Source organism: Epinephelus moara, chromosome 1, assembly GCF_006386435.1.
Source record: "Epinephelus moara isolate mb chromosome 1, YSFRI_EMoa_1.0, whole genome shotgun sequence".
Lineage (NCBI taxonomy): Eukaryota > Metazoa > Chordata > Actinopteri > Perciformes > Serranidae > Epinephelus > Epinephelus moara.
In genome coordinates this window covers 35991153-36010283 of record NC_065506.1, presented here as the reverse complement: position 1 = coordinate 36010283, position 19131 = coordinate 35991153, and the positions used below count along the sequence as shown (strand labels likewise).

Here is a 19131-nt window from a genome sequence, read left to right as displayed (position 1 = left end):
GATCAGGACATCAGTGAGCCCCTGGACAGTCTGTGGCGGCACTTGGCAGCGTCGGATGCACAGATACATAACGTCCTGTTCAGGTGCTGTCTGTTGTCACAACAACAGTCACTCTGTTGTCATATACACACACACACACGCACAAACAGGACAGGCACCCTGAGCAGTTTGGGATTCGATGCCTTGCTCAAGGGCACCTCAGCAATGCACCTTGGCAGTGCCCAGCTACCGGTCCGCACTCATATTTGGTTTGGACGGGGACTTAAACCACAGACCCTCCAATTCCCAACCCAAGTCCCTATGGACTGAACTACAGCTTGATACATTTTCAGTCACAGACCTCCATTTAAAAAGATTTTGGTTGTTAGATATGATTAAGACCTAAATTCTATAGTTTTAAACTACAGCTGAGGAGACAACCGTGGAGAAAGTGAAACCTATGATCTGAATAGTCACTCTAATAAGACTCAATCACATTGGGTTCACTTCTATAGTATGATTAAATAGTGAAAATAAACTATATCCTGTTTTGTGGGGACCCTGTGAAACTCCCTCATGGACCCCTGGGGGTCTCTGGATCCCTGGTTGAGAACCACTGCACCTGAGCCTGACTGATTGTGTTGAAGCTGATACAGGAGGGAAAAAAAGATAAGATGAAGTAAAACTTTGCTTGAACTTTCTGTTTCTTGTCCTTCCTCTACACCCATACTCCTACATATACATGACCAGTCCCCAAGTGATTGATCAATACCAGCTGCACTGCTGCTGTTTAATGACTAATGCTCACAGGATGATATGAAGCAACATAACTCAGGCCAGAGTTTAGAGAACACAGATCAACCTTTTGTAGAATGATCACACGTAGTACAGTTGCATAGAGTCTTATAAAGTGTTTTATGGGGTTTCTCTTTATCAGTACAAAGTTGCAAGCATATATATTTCATGTCTGTGGAACAATCATGGGTGGATTATGAGACCAAAGGCCCCAGCACCTCTCCTTCACAGGAGCAAGACACACAGATGTGGTGGTGGTTTTGGCTCTTTTTTGTTGGTTTTGCATCTTTTTGGGATCATTTTGTGTCCCCTAGTGGTTGTTTTGTGTCTCTTTATAGTTAATTTGTCTCTTTGTAGCCATGCCGTGTCTCCTTGTTGCCATTTAGTGTCTCTTTTAGTCAGTTCAGAGATCAATCTTCCAGTAACAAGGCTGAAGTTAAGAATTGGGGAATGATAATGTCACGAGCAAACCATACAGCTACAGTAGGTAACATATATACAAAATAACTTTTTATGAAATTTGCTGAAACTCTCAATATATTCTGACAGAACATCATTCATTGGAAAAGAGACACTGGCACTTATCTGGGCATTGCAACACTTTGAGGTATGTGTGGGGGGTGGAGTAAGATCTTTAGTGGTGAACACTGATCATAATCCCATAACCTTTCTCCACTCACTCCCAAACCCAAATTAACGGCTTATGCGTTGGTGTCCTTTTCTCCAACCATTTTATCTTGACATACCACATGTGAAAGGAGCTGAAAGTACACTGGCTGATGGCATGTCTAGAGCTATGTCTGCTTATGTTAACTTGTGTTTCACCTCCCTGCAGTGTCTCTGTCCGTCCGCTCAGGTTTTCTTCTCTCTTAAATGCTTCCTAGGTACCAAGGTTGCTGAGGGGGTGGCGTTGAGACTGACTGCAAGTAGACGCTCACATGTTAACAGTAACACACCAGAGTGCATTGGGTTATGATTGCTAGTTGTATGTATTGTTTTGGGTATTGGCATGATATTGTAGCCGTGGTTGAATTTTTGGGTATCCTGGTGAGGACCCCCATTCTTAAGGGAGGGAGTGTCCCACTCTGCCCGTCAATCATCTTAAGGGGGATTAATTGTGCGGCAGACCCTACGCTAAGCATTTAAACTTGTGTAGTGGTGTGTCTGTCACTCTGCAGTTACACCTCCAAAACACTAGTTGGCAGCAGAGGTTTCTGTGAGGCACTGTAAGGTTTAATTGATTCAAAACACACCCAAAACACACATTTAACACAGCTTAATAGAGACAATTTCAAACACAAGTACACAATTTATACTCTGCTGTATGTGACCGCAGATGCCGGGAGGTGGCTGGTAGGTGGAGCTGGGAGGGTCATCTGATCATACCTGCCCACCTGGGTGGGGCTCCCAGAAGGCAAAATAGGACCACCTCTCTAATCAGTAACTCTCCCAGCTGGGCCTGCGCCATGCTCCTCAACCTTTGTTCTTTACCAGGAAACACTGCACCATATTATCACTCATCCACTCACTTCTTATATGACTGATCCCTTTCCCACTTACAAACTCCACCAGTTAGTTAATATGTTTCTTAGTTAACATTAAATAAATCATTTTTTGATTGATATATGTGTGTGACCTTTATTTTTTGTTGCCATCTTTGAGCCAGGCGGTAACAACGAGACAGATAATGTGAAAAATCATGTTCCTGTAACATAGTCGACAATCACTGCTTGTGGACAAACTGTGGACCCACCCTCCCCAGTGCATGCTCTCACTCAGTCAAGCTCAATATCTTCAACGTGTAGCTTCATGAGGAGCTTGCCAAACATGAAGGCTGAAAAAAAAACAACCACTTGCCATGAAACAACTGCCTATCCTTCCTTCTCCAACAACGTACACGGCAAAGACATGTAAGAGGAAGAAGACTGCCAGTTTTCTTGTAGAGTGCAAGCAAGCTTTTTGTCATCGGTCTTCTTCTGTTTACTTGTCTATGCTGCGTACGCTGTTGGCATTAGAGACTTCTCCTGAGCTCTGATTGGTTGTTTTTCAATCCGTTTTTTCGTGGATTCTTGCAAATACTGTTAGAGGCATTCAGGATTCAGATGAACATGATTTTTTTCACAGATTATCTGTCTTATGTACTGTCAGGATAAAGTGACAGTTTCAGCAAATATGACAAAAAGTAATTTTTATAAAAGTCACCTACTGTAGCTTTAATTGAATCAACTAATATTCTACATAAATCTTATTTTGAAATATACTAGTATATTATAACCTCACCATGAGCTGACATTTTTAAACCCACGACTCGTTCTTGTTTACCTTTTTGTGTGTATTTTCTGCTCCTATTCATGTCAAATTTTCAGTCCAAAGGTTTTTGTTTTATTTGTGACAGGCTGATGTCATGTTGATATTTTCAGCTTATTTGAATAAAAGCAACAGAAAAGGATCCATCAGGAAGCACTTTGACTTTGATGTCATGTTAATTGCACAATTGTGGTTAAACCTGCTTTCATCAGGCTCAGACTCCCAGACGTAGAGGCACACAAGGAGCACAATAGTCACAGTGTGCTCCGCTTCATATCACATAACATTTATTTCTGTGTATTGTGCTGCACACACACACACACACACACTTACCATTACTCTAGTCATTGCCTGCTACTGGGCTTCCTGCCTTCAGTGGGATCAAAAGTCTGTAGCAGTAATTACTCGAATCAAAGAACCTGTGGGTGTTAAAGATCCATTGTGTAGGATTTGGGGTATATTTTCATTAGTTTATAACCACCTGAAAATAAGAATTGTTGTGTTGTTATGTTAGTATAAGCCATTTATATCCACATATGGGTCGTCTCCCACCGAGTCCACCATGTTGTTTCTACAGTAACCCAGAGCAGTCAAATCAGACACTGACTCTACATGCCTGGTCTCACTCCAAAGTCGTCAAAATCCGACGCTTAGGCAGTGACTTGCGGCATCAGACACTGACGAAAAAAGTCGAAATGAATCACCTGTTGGTGGTGTTGATAAATAATACACCAATTCAGACTGAAGTTCCTGAAAGAACTGAAGTTTATTAAATACGCAGTTTTGAATTTAATAAACAGGAGCACAGATTTGAAACGGCTTAGATAAACATTCTCTGGTGCTTATTAGCTTCATTGACTCCATGTTGAATGCCTCTCATCATTGTCTCTATAACAATGATGTGTGCTTAGTGTGTTTGGATTATGGTTAGATTTGCATCCAACCATTAGCTTCCCCAGAGAACCAGATGAGAGCGAGCACATGTCGAGCACAATGCACAGTAAACAGCGCCCTGTGTGAACAGTCCAGGTGCTGCTCGGGTTTTTGTCAGAGTTTAAAAGGCAGCAATAAACTGTGACTTAGATGGGTTTGCCTTCATCATCCTGTTACCTTTTACTGTGTGTTTATCCATTGTTCATTTTGTTGTAATGGCTCCTATACTTAACCTTTCTATTTGTTCGTGAAGAGTCATCACCCAGTACAAATATTGCTCTGCTCTAACAGTCATCTCCTGTAATGTGTTCAGGCCAGATGATAATAGGAAATAGCAAAGAGTGTTGATTGGATCAGTAATGAGAGGCACCATTGTTTCAGAATGACCACACTATTTCTTGGCCAGGACCAGTAGATGACTGGAGTCGCCACTGTTTGCCCTGCAACTGTTCCCGGACAAGAAAAAAATCAGCATCTTACACAACCATAAAACAGTAAATTGTTGTTTACACTTTGGTTTTGCATGGATTAAACAAAAGTGATGTGTTTATTAGTGGTGCCAGTTGACAGACTTTGAACTTTTTGGACCGAGTCAGCCTAGCTACTTCCCTCTGTTTCCAGTCTTTATGCAAAGCTAGCTGCTTGCTTCAGCTTTATTAACAGCTCAGGTGTACATCCCAAAATGTGGAGCTGCTAGTCCCAGCACAAAGTGATTTTACCTCTGAGGTTTTCAAAACCAATTATTTTAGGCAGACAGAGCACATATTACGAATATATAATATTTCACACACAAAAAAAGTAGGCCTGGGCTAAAGATCAAAGTCGCCCACAAATCACCAGCAGCAGACTTGTTAGCAGCTGTATGAGACGCAGCAGGTGGCAGCAGTTTTTGACGCTCTGGGCAACTACTGCAGTATGAAGAGCAGGAAAGGGCAGGTGGGAGGGGCGGTGTACGGGTCAAACAAACACTGGACTTTCACCTGGGAGACTCGTGTCCTGTGTAAAACCAAAAGTCTTTACACACGGCTGTGGCGCAGAGGTAGAGTGGGTCGTACACTAATTGGAAGATTGGTGGTTGGGTCCCTGGCTGCTCCAGTCAAAGTGTCCTTGGGCAAGATCCTGAACCCAAAATTGCAACAGATGGCTGTTCCATCGGTGTGTGGGTGTGAATGGTTACTGAGTAGTAGGTGGCACCTTGTATGGTAGCCTCGGCAGCGTAAGCACAATACGAGGCCTGACAGAGGCGTACGCCACTTCCCACTGAAAAGTTGTGATCTATTAAAAACAGACTTGATGGGAGAAACTTTGACCCATGCCTATGAACATTTTGGAGACTTGAAATTGGCGATGCAGATGGTAAGGTGGAAGTCTGATTGTAGAAACTGTCAATATTTTTGACGCACGCATTTTTGACTTTCGTCCATACGTACATTCTTAGTATGGATCCTACGCATTGTTTTATAAATGAGACCCCATGTTGAGAACCATGTGCTGGATTAAACTACTGTGCCAACCATATAAGATACTTAAAACTAGCTCCAGCTCAACCAGCTACAACAGTAAAATGCATCAGTAGGCCTTTTAACAATCTAATTATGCGAGGGCAAAAAAACAACATCATTATCGTTTTATATTATAAAATGTAATTGTACCTATTTTTCATATTCAGGTTTTTACGATAAAATAAGTGTGATATAAACAATTGAAAAGTCACTGTAATAAATTGCAAATATGTTTGATCTATTTCACAATACACTCCAAATCCTTCTTTAACTGTATGGTGTCAGATCATATGTAAAATATATTTCACATACATAGGAAGTCCTAGTACAGTATATAAGCCTATCATTTTAAATTGCACATAAAATAATAATGATAATAATGACACTGGGGTTATTTTCTTTCTATATAGAGATGATTGTTACAGGTGCAGAGGCATTGATGTGTATTACTCAAACAATATTGCACTGTTACGATAATATCGTCCCATCGTGCTAAAAACAGTATCATGTTGAAGATGTGAACAAATAAATCATTACCACCAGAGGAGGGTAAATATTAAATACAAAGCTGTAGTGAATGGGTGCTGTGACCAATGATTCCAGTGATGGAAAAAACATGTGAAGGGCTTTTTTCTTTTTCGGTGGTTCAAATGCGTCACCAGTTCAGGGCGTGTTCCTCCCAACAGGGTCTATATAGTTCTGTGATCTCTGCCACACAATACACAAAGCATTATTGCAGCCTCCTCTCACACACAGCAAAGTAACCCAAAGAGCTCTCATCTGAAATATAAAATGCAGGCTGAGGAGTACAATCGCAGAGGTAATCATAATTTCCATTTTACTACTGATTTTGTCTGTTGTTAAATTTCACTGCAGGTAATGATAAGGAAACATAGGAATATGGATATCATTCCAGCTGTTACAATGTCTGTTACTGATCAGGTAAGGAGCTGGTCGACTACATCACACAGTACCTGGGCTCCATCAGGGAGAGACGGGTGATTCCAGATGTGAAGCCAGGTTACATGAAGGAGCTTCTCCCTGACACAGCGCCCACAGAGCCGGAGGACTGGGAGAGTATCTTCAACGACATTGAGAAAGTCATCATGCCAGGAGTAAGTAATGTCATCCATTATTGTAACATGTGAAGGTAGGGTGCACCTTTCCCTGTCCGCTTTATAAAGTATTTTCTCATCTTCTTCCGCAGGTGGTTCACTGGCAAAGCCCTCACATGCATGCCTACTACCCCAGTCTGACTTCATGGCCTTCCATGCTTGGAGACATGCTGGCTGATGCCATCAACTGTGTTGGATTCACCTGGGTAAGGTGCACTATTTCTCCACTACACTACCTAAACACAGTGGAGTTATACCATCTGAATATTAAATTGTCTGTCGCTGGTTTTGAACAGGCCTCCAGCCCAGCGTGCACAGAACTGGAGATGAATGTGATGGACTGGTTGTGTAAAGCACTGGGGCTCCCCTCCTTCTTTCTGCACCACCACCCTGACAGCAGAGGTGGAGGCATACTGCAGGTCTGCAGCAGCTTTGACTGGTAATTTTAAACCCTAAACCTTTACACGGTAATCTCCCGTAATTTATTATCTTTTTCTTCTACCTGACGCTCCTGTTAGAGCACAGTCAGTGAGAGCACACTGGTCGCTCTGCTGGCAGCCAGAAAAGACAAAATTACGCAGCTGAGGGCGGAGCTCGACCAGGATGTAGATGACGCAGTCCTAAATTCAAGACTGGTGGCCTACGCTTCAGACCAGGTCAGTGTCAGTGCTCCTTGTACAATACCCTCCTGTCAATCAGATTAAAGAAAAGCTGATATGATGTGTGATTGTTTTTATAGGCTCATTCCTCAGTTGAGAAGGCAGGTCTGATCTCCCTGGTGAAGATCACGTTTCTTGCCACTGATGAGAAGTTGTCTCTGAGAGGTGACACTTTGAGACAAGCCATACAGGAGGACAGGAGGAGGGGACTGGTCCCTTTCATGGTTGGTATTTGATGCTGACTGATGGCATGGGTATAATAAGAGTGTATATGTGAAAAGAGCGGCGTTTGTGTCGTGTTAGATTCTAAAGCCAAACCCTGTTCTTTTTTTCTAAACCCAACCATGTGCATTAGTTGTTGAGGGAAAAAAAAACATCAATCTACGTTATTGTACAGACGTAGTGCATTTATTTTGAAAGAGACTGTATGTTAACAGTAAATTTCCTGTGAAAACAGAAGCGTATTTTGAAAAACGACAATGCATGTAACAGGCAGAACTTGACACGGCGTCCCAGAACGTCAACAACCAACGCACCCAGGGTACCTTGCACATAGTATCTGGACGTGGAAAGTCCATGACCAAACGTCGATATGTGACAAGGTCACAGTGAGAATGTGTTGGACTGGCAACTATTTTTAAAGCACACACTATTGTACTATAAGATATCATATTTTAGAATCTTTCTTGTTGATACATTCAAGCAAAATCCAAAATCTGAGATATGAAAGTCAGTTGTCAGTTGTGCAAAAATATATATAAAAGCAGTGTCAACTTGGGATCCCCTCGTCACATTTCAACGAGACACCCCATAAATGTCTCAAGTGATTTCATTTAAATCATTGTTTAAGAGAGGGAAATTTAGAAGACTGAAAAAGTTACACAAATGTATGTATCAGAAGTTGTTTTTTTCCTCTCACATTAATCATCTCGTGACCCCTCAGATTTATCTTGTGAATCTTTGGAGGGCTCAACCCCTTCATCTGGAACAACTGGTCAAACTAAAGCAGTTAAAACTGGCCACATCACCAAAAACGGAATCTAACAATGTTGTGAATAAAAATATATCAGTCATGGGACATTTTTCTGCAGAACATCTCCTTTTACTTTAATACTGTGTGTATGTATATGTTGCTGAAAATACTTGTGTGTTTATCTAAGTCGGAGTTTTAATGCAGGACTTCAACTTGTAATGGAGAATTTTCACATTAATGTATTGATACTTTTACGTACAAGATCTAAGTACTTATCCCACCTCTACAAATACCTTGAAATGAAAAAGAAACAATGCTGCTTCAAAGGTGAAAATATAAAAAATGGTCAGTGATAAAATGTAATTGTACAATTTGTAGAGCTAAGCTAAAACTGCTGTGTTTTACATTGAATATTACATCTTATATGTGATTTTGTTTCTCTCCTGTTCAGCTATGTGCAACTTTGGGAACCACAGGAGTCTGTGCCTTCGACAACTTGTCTGAACTGGGACCAGTCTGTACGTCTTCAGATTTCCTCCTAATAATGTCTGTTTAAACACTGCCTGGGAAGTCAAACATTGTGTTGCTGCACTGAGATGCAATAGGAGAATTACAGTGCTTGTGTTTAAATGTTTATCTACAGGTGCAGAAGAGGGACTGTGGCTCCATGTTGATGCTGCATACGCCGGCTCAGCCTACTTCTGTCCTGAGCTCCGCTGGTCCCTGCAGGGCATTGAATTTGCTCACTCTTTTGTCTTCAACCCCTCCAAGTGGATGATGGTCCATTTTGACTGCACGGCTTTCTGGTAAGGAAGAACACTGAAGCCTTATCTAACATCACCTCAATAGGAAAAGAAAATCTAAATTAAAATAAAGATAGGTTGATGATATGGTTGAACTTTGTTTTCTCAGGGTCAAGGACAAATATAAGCTCCAGCAGACGTTCACTGTTGATCCTGTTTACCTCCGACATGAAAACTCACAGGCAGCCACAGACTTCATGGTATCATACTGTCATGTCTTCACCCAATTCAAGACTCAGTTATCATATTGGATCATTTCATGCTATGACCTTTTTCTCCTCCTGTTGTTCAGCACTGGCAAATTCCTCTCAGCCGACGTTTCCGTTCTCTCAAACTCTGGTTTGTGATGCGCTCCTTTGGACTGAAAAACCTCCAGGCTCATATCAGACATGTAAGTGGCATTTAGTTCTCTTCATGCAAATTTTCTTAGGAATAAATATTTTTAAAAATATCATATAAAGACCTAGAGTCTTTATATAGGCCTGACATCTGCTTAAAGTTGGTACTATTAAGGTGGAAGCCTCCCCTTAAACTTTAGATTTCCCAGTGGATTCTTTAATTATTAGACATCACCTCTCTGAATCTCCCTACAGCAGAAACTCAACTTGCTTTAGCAAAATGATCAAAGACCAGAGGACAGTAAATATACAAACATTGTATCTATCAGCATATATAATAAATAAATTGCCTGCTATCAACCTTGAGGCAGGGTACACCATGGACAGGTCACCAGACTATCACAGGGCTGACAGACAACCATTCACACTCACATTCACACCTACGGAGAATTTACAGTCACTAATTAACCTGCATGTCTTTGGACTGTGGGAGGAAGCTGGAGCACAAGGAAAAAAACCCACACTGACACGGGGAGAGCATGCAAACTCCGCACAGAAGGGCTCCCACACCCCAGGGTTCAGACCAAGTACCCTCTTTCTGTAAACAATGTTAACCATTGCACCACCATGCCACTTTCCCCTGACAAATACCCTTAATATCATCATTTAAAAAAGAAACAAAATAAAAATTAAAATGAATGAAATATGCAAGACCATAATGAAGTCGATGAATGTCATAGAATAAGTCCAGTATTACCGGCATATGTAGAAGCTCATAAGTTGCTGTTAAACTCATCTCCCGTACTGGGAAATAAAATTTTGATCACGAATAAAGATGAGGACTGAGTATTTAGAGTGTATTTAGTTTCTATGACAACCTGCGGTATTTTCTTGGTTTTAAGTTTCAGTTTTTACATGTATATTCATTTGATTATTTATTTTGTCTTTTCTAGGGGATTGAGATGGCGAAGCTCTTGGAGTCTCACATAAGAAGTGACCCAAATTTTGAGGTTCCTGCAGAGAGGCACCTCGGCCTGGTGGTCTTCTGTCTGAAAGTATGTGGCACAAATTTGTACCGTTTGTGCAGTAAACTTTGTCAAGCAACATGTCTTTCACTAGCTAATCATTGTTCAGACTTCCCAGTCACACCTCGTTCAAAGGTGAGTTATTGAATAAGGTCAGCCGGCTTTAATAAGCTCAGGTCAGAGTCATATCAGTGATTGTTAAAGAGAGCTGAAACCTTGACTTGATGTCGCTGAAAATGCTTCAGCTTTGTTCTGGAGCTGTTAGGTTTTTATGGGCCTGCAGTGATTATGAATATTTTGTAATTTTCTTATTCTAGGGAGGAAATAATTTGACCCAGGAGCTGCTGAGGAGACTGACCCGGTCAGGCACCATGTACCTCATCCCTGCAGACATTCACACCAAGCGTATCATCCGATTCACGGTGACCTCACAGTTCACCACCGCAGATGACATCCTTAAGGACTGGAACATCATCTCCAAAACGGCTTCGGCTCTTCTGGCTGAGACGCAGGCACTGAATAATGCAGACCAACCAAAATTAGGGAAAGACGAGGTGATAGACGAAAACCAAGACCCCAACTCAGGCACCCAGTCTGAGGAGAGAGATGATGCTGCCTCCAGCCTGGACAAGGCTCAGGTGGAGCTGTGGATTGACAAGGCCTGGAATCGATCTCGGAGACCAATGCGGTCTCTTAGCTGCAGCAGCGAGCCGTACACTTACACCGGGCCGCTGTCTGGCTATGACTTCAACACAAGGCCTGGTCTTAAAGATGCTGCAGGAGCCCTCCCCAGCGCACCATCAGCAGCAGGATCAGGTCCTATGTTTAAGATCACAGAGATGCCTTCAAATCTTCTGGGTAAACAGGTCCTGAAAAAGCTGACAAAGTTCTACAGCGTGCCCAGTTTCTGCAACCAGTGGGTGCAGTGCGGCCGGCACCAGCTGTGCTGCCCCGTGAAGGTCTCACAGGGAACTCAAAAACACTTGTCCTCCACCTGCAGAAGAATAAACTGTATGTCCTCTTCTCCTGTAACCAACACAGCCCCCTCTCCTACTCCACTGGAAACTGCCACTGCACCCAAGCTCCTGTAAAGATGCTGAAAGCAGTGTACAATAATACACACGCACACACACACACACACACACACACACACACACACAGAGTAATTCAGCTATTTAATAATTAAGCAATTTACTACCAGCTGTGAGCCGGCATATTCAGTACTTGTCTGAATTGAAGATCACCATCTAACTGTGTCAATGATTTGGGATTGCTTTGCTCGTTAACAATCATGTTTTAAAAAGATTTTTATTAAAAAGTGTTTCAAACAAAATTATATACTTTGAAATATTTCAGTGCACAATATTACCCACAAGTAGCTCATGAAATGTGTTGTACATAAACGCTCAATGTGCAGGTCATTTATCATTACTTGGCATCCTGTTTCAATAAAGTGTGTAGGATTTAGAGGGATCTACTGGCAGAAATTGAATATAATATTCAAAGTGATGTCTTCATTGGTGTATAATCACCTGAAACTAAGAACCATGATGAGCCCCGACTTATCTACAGTCAGCCTTGTTGAGATACGGTCACACATGAGCAAAATTAACCCTGGCAAATATTTGCCTCCTGTTCACTTGCATTCAGTGCGAGCAGAGGGGCGAATAAAACATAAGCTTCCAGTGGCAAAGCAAATTCACATTGTGGCATTGTGTGCAGTTTAACTTGGTGAACTTTGACTAGCAAAGTCACACCTTTATGGATGTGTCACTGACTGTTGCCGACCAGCTGATATTGTATGATGTTGGCCAAGAAAACTACAAACTGCTCTGCATGAGATGCTACCTGTCTGGCAGTGAGTTGGGAGACAGACATGGAATGTAAGAACATGGAAAATGTACCAACAACATCATATTTCACAGTATTTCTTGGCCAGCTAGCTTTCTGTGTCACATCAGAAGCTAAGCACATTCAGCATGAATATCGCCTCGGCAAGCAATGGCCACTCACCTATATTCGCTCCTGTGTGACCATCTCTTTGTACCACCGTGTTTCTACAGTAGCCCAAAAAAGACGAACCAAACCATGGCGCTAGAGAGGGTCTTTCGTCTTTTTTTTTTACATTAAAGTCGCAGCTTAAATTTGGTCGCGTCATAGATTTTGGATATCGTAATATTGTAAGCGCTGTCTTTTAAAGGCTGCATTACAGTAAAGTGATGTAATCTAGCAGACTGTTTTAGCTCTTTAATCACTTAGTCATTCTATCCACATTACTGATAATTATTTATCAAAAATCTCATTGTGTAGATATTTTGTAAAAGCACCAACAGTCGTCCCCACAATATCGTTGCAATATCGATACTGAGTTAAAAAATATTATGGTAGTCTATTTGAATGAAGGCCACCACAGGTTCTCCAACATTCTTGGAAAGGCAGGCGTGAGGGCAGAGGTATTCAGTCAGCTGCAATCTTTAACTTCACCACTAGATGCCGCTATATCCTACAAACTGGTCCTTTAAAGCCTAAAAATCAAATGTACAATTTTGAGGTTGAAAATCCAACAATAAACACTGAATTCATTCAGAGCCTGATTTTTCCCTCTGCGATGGAGTTGAATATCTCCTGAGTCATGGGTACGTAGCCCTTGTTGTCCTCCAGGTAGAACAAAGGGTCCTTGATGACAGCAGGGTTGAAGCCCTCCTCAGCCAGCTTCACCTTCATTTGCTTAAATGTCCCAGTTACTACCAGTGCATCCTGCCAGAGGAACATAAATGGTTGTATAATGGTTGCAAGACATTTTTTTTTAATGTGTTATTATCTTATTGAGCAAGACTTAGCTTACCTGTATGCGTATGAAGCGTGGTCTTGCGTAGCTGGGGAGGTAGCTTTTGACATGCTGATATGTAGCTTTGCCGTCAAACTCCATGTTTTCTTTGAGCGTCAGTGCTGCCATTCCAATTCTTCCCTCGTGTCCTAATGATTGAACGTCAAAGCTGTTTATTTAGACTTATTCCAGGACGTGAGCATGAACAGCTCTGCCTGTGTTTCACAGTAAGCACTTGTTTCAAATATGTGCTGTCCCCTTTCAAAATTCTTCTAAATTCTCATATTTTTTAACTTTACTTGCAGGATTAACATGATTTATGATTACAGTGGTTGATGATTAACAGGCATGTGAAAGGTTATATAGATCCAACAGGTCTAATCAAACCTTTAAAAACCCTAAACAGACTCAGACACAGATTTGGTGGTCAGAGAAAACCTTTTACTAATTTTATACCTTGGAGATTTTCACATACAAGATGTTTCTAATACCTATTTTTTAATTAGTAGCCTATGTAATTTATGAATCTTAAATAACTGCTAATAGTGTCATTATTACCTGGCACCTTCACACCATAGACATTAGCCTCCTCAATGCAGTCCACTGTGAGCAAATGATCGGCCACCTCTGTGGTTGCCACGTTTTCTCCTTTCCACCTGTATTGAATGACAGTACGTAAGAGAACAGTGGATTCCATTATTTGCTTTGCTTCTCACATTTGTTCAATTGGTTTCATCCACTCACCTGAAAGTGTCTCCAATGCGGTCTTGGAAGAAGACAAATCCCTCGTGGTCTATCTTTAGAAGGTCCCCACTGTTAAAGTAAAGGTCTCCCTTCACAAACACATCTCTCAACTTCTTCTTCTCTGTCTGCTGAGTGTTCTTGGCATAGCCGCTGAAGGGTGCTCTCTTTCCGATCTTTGCTACCAACAGACCCGTCTCTCCTGCGAGTCAAAGTAACAAGGATGGGTATTAGTCAGAGCTACAAGGTCAAGAGAGAGCTATGCTTTAGGAGGAGATTGGCTCACCTCTGGGGACTTCAATACAGAATCCTCTGGAGTCTTTGACTGGCTCCTCTTTCTCTGTGTCGTACCTTATGAGAGCATACTTACACGCCATCTGAAAGACAGACCCAGAGCAAAACGTGGTGAAGAATAAGAAACCCAATCGCCACAGTAAATGTTTGCATTGTAGTTTATGCAAACCACGGAAACATTGCAGTTGTACACTATTTTGTAGCAAATATGTTGAAACTTATTCAACAACGCTTTGGTGAAGGATTGGTTGGCTTTAGGCACAAAAACCACTTGGTTTTGGCTAGGAAAAGATCATTTTTTGGCTTAAAATACAAATATTTGGTGGCACAAGGTTGCTGGAGAAGCAGAGACGGGTCAGTGAAATATACCCAGATTCAGTGGCTCAAACACTACTGGGAAACGCCGCAACGTGGCACAAACACTGATGAAAACGCCATGAATTGTCACCAAAAACAACTAGTGTTGCTGTTTGTTGATCTCAAATAGTCATCTTCACCTTCAGATGACAAAATCAGCTCATGAATGTCACTTTAGAAACAGTAATACATGTATGTAATGTACAAATGTAACATATCCAGTTTGCAGAAATGTACAATGCAAACACTTTCTCCTAGCGACAGAGCTGAAAATAAAGCAGTCATATAAATAATCTTGTTTTACACATTTAAACTCATATTGTTTATATTGCAATGATGCAATTAGCACCCGTAAAAGCTGGAAAAAAATAGTCCAGCCAGCCCTCCAAGTTCATCCCATAGTGTTTAATATTAAACTCTACAACAAAAATACAGAAACAAGGGACCTCTTACTTTGTAGAGAAAATGCTCTTTGCCAATTGCTCCAACTTTGCCGCAGTAGTTGACAAATCCAACATTTCCTTCTGTTGCTCCGTAGCATTCACAGATGCAAATGTCCCCAAATCGCTGCAGGAAATCGGCCCAGGTATCAGGTCTTACACCATTCCCCAAAGCCAGTCGGACTTTATGATCTCTGTCATTGTCTCTCTAGAAGAGAAGTGAGATCAGGACAATAGACATCACATTATGTTTACCTTTGGTTTTGGGTACAAGCAGCGTATCTGACTCCTGTAGGTGTTAGCTTTTAGTGAATGGCATTAAAGCTTTTTATGATTAATTTACATATATATACTGTTGTAGCCTTTTATAATGATGGTAAAATGATGTAACAATGTGACATTGCCCTGAGGTTTACCTTTGGTGCGTTGCAGAGATAGCGCATGATTTCCCCTATGTACTGAATAACAGTCACATTGTACTTTCGACAGTCATTCCAGAAGTGGGACGCAGAGAATTTACGCCTTAAAACAACAGTGATGCCTGAAAATGAAGAGGCACAGATTTCATAAACACATAATCTCACACTGAGAGCTCAGTTAGTGTTGTAAACCTTCAGGACTTTGAAATACAAATAGTGGAAATCAAAGTCAAAGTGTGATTTGAGGTCATTAAGCTGTTTGTTTAACCTTTGGTAAACTCATCAGGCTTCAGCCTGGAAGTCATGTTTTGTACTTTCATGGTGCAATGAATTACCGTTTTCTATGGCCCCACAAAGTCCCATCAGAAAGCCAGCAGAATGGTACAGAGGCAGGTAAACGTAGATGACATCGTCTGAGCGTACGCCAGCAATAGCCTGCAGAAAAGTTGCCATCCAAACCCTTTCATGGTTGATTACAGCTGCCTTTGGAAGCCCTAAAAGGAAACATCGTCATAAGAGGCAGACTTGGGTAATTGTTATTGTCCTACTTCTGCAGCTCTGCACACTAAAAACACAAAAGCAGATTAAAGGTGAAGGTCAGATGAGTTTGTTGACCTACCTGTCGTTCCTGAGGTGTAGATGTACAGCGCAGGGCTCTTTATCTTGATGTTGGCCCTCAGTTCAGGGGACACAGGCTGGTCTGAGGCCTGCTGAATTTTACCAGAGAAGCTTTCAATGCCCTCTACATCACACTTCTCACTGAGGATAAACACACGGACACCCTGTTGTTTCAAAGTGGGCAACACCTCCTCTACAGCATCTTGCAAGTCTGAGAGACACAAACAAGGGAGAGCAAGTGAAAGCTTTATGGAGGTCAGTACAGTGACAACAAAATAAGGAAAACAACCCTAGTAGATGTGAAGAATCATGGTCATTAAACCCTTTTAGACCAAACCCAAGGCATTACATCGGCCAGTTTCAGTTTATTGCAGATTTATTAATATCTGTGTGTATGTCAGCTGACAAGTAACAAGAAATTACAGAACAGAAATGTCCAACTCAATTGACAGAAATAATGCTGGCATTGTACATTTCTGCAAACCATAGATATGTTACATGTTACAAGTTTTTATGTAGCAGTTACACTGAAACTTTACATATCAAATACACTGTGGTTTATGTGTTATTAGGTTTAGGCACAAAAACTACTTGGTTATGGTTAGGAAAGGATACCTGCTTTTCATGGCACTCTCCCAGCTCAAAAAAACAGCTACAGGTCACTACAAAACACCTTCATTTGGTGCCCAAAAAACGCTGGAAAAATAGCAACCCATTACTACAAAACACCCACATTTAGTGCCTAAAAAGCCAATGGAAACACAGTGACTGGTTGCTACAAAACTCCCAGTTTTGATGCCTAAAAAGCTGCTGGAAAACAAGCAAAAGGTGGCTACAAAACACCTACATTTACTTTTTAAAAAGTTGATGGAAACACAATGACTGGCTGCTACAAAACACCTATGTTTAGTGCCTAAAAAGCTGATGGAAAAACCCAGTGATAGGTCACCGCAGAACACCCAGTTCTGGTGCCTAAAAAGCCACTGTGAAAATAACTATGCATTGCTACAAAACAGAGACATTTGGTACCTGAAAAGCTGCTGGAAAACCAGTGAAAGGCCACTACAAAACACCTATGTTTACTGCCTAAAATGCAGATGGAGACATGGTGACTGGTTGCTACCAAACACCCAGTTTTGGTGCCTTAAAAGCCAAGGGAAAAACCCAGTGATAGGTTGCTACAAAACCCCCTGTACTGGTGCCTAAAAAGCCACTGGAAAAATAGCAATGTGTTGCTACTAAACACAGATGTTTCATACCCAAAAAGCTGCTGGAAAACCAGTGATAATAATAATAATAATAACTTTATTATTATTATTATCACTGGTTTTCTGGAAACACAGCAATAACTTGCTAAATCACAACCATTTGTTGGTCTTGTACAGTGGTCTGGAGCTTGGCCTTCCCTTCTCACTGGGCCATGGCTCGGGCCATTCTAGTTATAGAGTAAGCAAGGCGGTAGTGGTGACATAAGCTTCATTGAAATGCATAACTCATGGCGACTGCATGCTAGTTTTTCATCATCAGGAGCTGAGGCAGAGAGCACAGGAAAAATAATCAATTGATTTGATTTGAGCTACTGCACAGGAAACCAACAAGCCTGTGCTGTCAGGGTCTTCTGCAACAAATCTGAAAGACATCTGTCTTGAAACACAGGAGTGAAAAGTGGAAGGGAAGAGTGTTGACATGAGTCAGTTTTCAAAGGCCTCTAGCAGAGGGCCTGGCAAATTTAGACTATCTCAGAGCTCAGGAAGGGACAATATAAAAGCTGTCCGCACCATCATGAAAAAAAAAACTTATCTTCAAGAGCAAGAACAATCAGTGTCACGCCATCCACCATCCCCACCACGTCCTGACGGCAATGTGAAGCAAATACAATGTGTTGGTGGTTTGCAGAAATGTACAACGCCAACATTTTCTTCTAGCAACTGGGACCAAAATGTCAAACTAGGTGTGACGTAATTCAGAAACAGAGTCTCCAATAATTAGTTTGTTCACAATAGAGAACCGATACATTTATTTTTAAACTGTAAATGTCTCTTGTAGTTTGTATCTTGGTCACATTTAATAATCATTTTAAATGTAAGGGATCATAACAAGATTGTTTTTTTATGTTATGCATTCATGTTAAGAGAAATGTCTTTACTTATCGGCCAAAATATAAATGTTGGCATCGGCCTCCAAAATCCAGTATCGGGGTTATACTGAAAACATCATGCAAAGAACATATTCACAGTGGGATATAAATATGACATTATTGAAAATAAAGAGGTTAATTCCATTGATTCACAAGACTCATGTGAGCTGAGTAAGTGTTAATGACGTGAAATCTGTGATTTAAATCCAGGTTTATGGGACAATATTAGAGAGGGAGGTGTGAAAAAAACATTATCACTTCACATTCCCAATGCAACACTATACAAAATGCAGTTGTTTCCCAGCTCACCAGCACCAGCGACAAGGACCTTAGCGTCACAGCAGGAGAAGCAGTGCAGCAGAGACTTGGATCTGATGTTGTAGTTCAGAAAAGAAGCCGTGCAGCCCAGCTTGGCCAGTGCCAGCCATATCCACACAAACTGCGGCTCATTGCCCAGGAAGAGGGCCACCGTGTCCCCTGGCTTCAGGTGGGCATGCGTGGACAGAGCTCTGGCCACTTTGTTGCTTTCTCTGTCGGCTTGGCTGTAAGTGTACGAGCTGTCCTCGAAAATAATGAACTTCTTATGCGGCTGCTTCTTCGCCTGGTCCAGGAAACGATCCAAAATACTGTAAAAAGGTTTCTGCTTCTGGAATCTGTTGATGCGTATACCGATTTTAATGGAAGTAATAGTGTAACGTAAATCTTGAAAAAAGTAAGGGTTTCTCAAGTAAAGAAATAACGGCAAAACTGCCAAACCCGCAAGTACGGTGTAAAGAATATATGCAATCATTATAAATCAGAAAAGTTTCAGTCCGTCTGCAGCGAGAGTCCTGGAAGATTCAACTTTAATCAGCAAACATCAGCTGCAG

The 19131-nt window shown here is 41.4% G+C and overlaps 2 protein-coding genes across 2 annotated transcripts; one reads left to right on the top strand and one right to left on the bottom strand.

Moving 5' to 3' along the window:
- Positions 1-6250: 6250 nt before the first annotated feature.
- On the top strand, positions 6251-11762 carry hdc (histidine decarboxylase). Its single transcript, XM_050046803.1, has 12 exons — positions 6251-6336; positions 6459-6631; positions 6724-6837; positions 6928-7050; positions 7150-7287; positions 7371-7514; positions 8715-8781; positions 8907-9069; positions 9176-9266; positions 9359-9457; positions 10358-10459; positions 10747-11762. Exons 1-12 carry the CDS (start codon positions 6309-6311, stop codon positions 11518-11520), a joined length of 2016 nt encoding a protein of 671 aa, XP_049902760.1. The 5' UTR covers positions 6251-6308; the 3' UTR covers positions 11521-11762.
- LOC126391849 (long-chain fatty acid transport protein 2-like) lies at positions 11719-19131 on the bottom strand. The gene is made up of 10 exons (XM_050046814.1): positions 18572-19131; positions 16127-16336; positions 15843-16001; positions 15505-15629; positions 15102-15296; positions 14284-14374; positions 14001-14199; positions 13815-13912; positions 13275-13405; positions 11719-13186 (listed from the first exon to the last, which is right to left on the bottom strand). The coding sequence occupies exons 1-10, from the start codon at positions 19050-19052 to the stop codon at positions 13013-13015; spliced, it is 1863 nt and encodes a 620-aa protein (XP_049902771.1). The 5' UTR covers positions 19053-19131; the 3' UTR covers positions 11719-13012.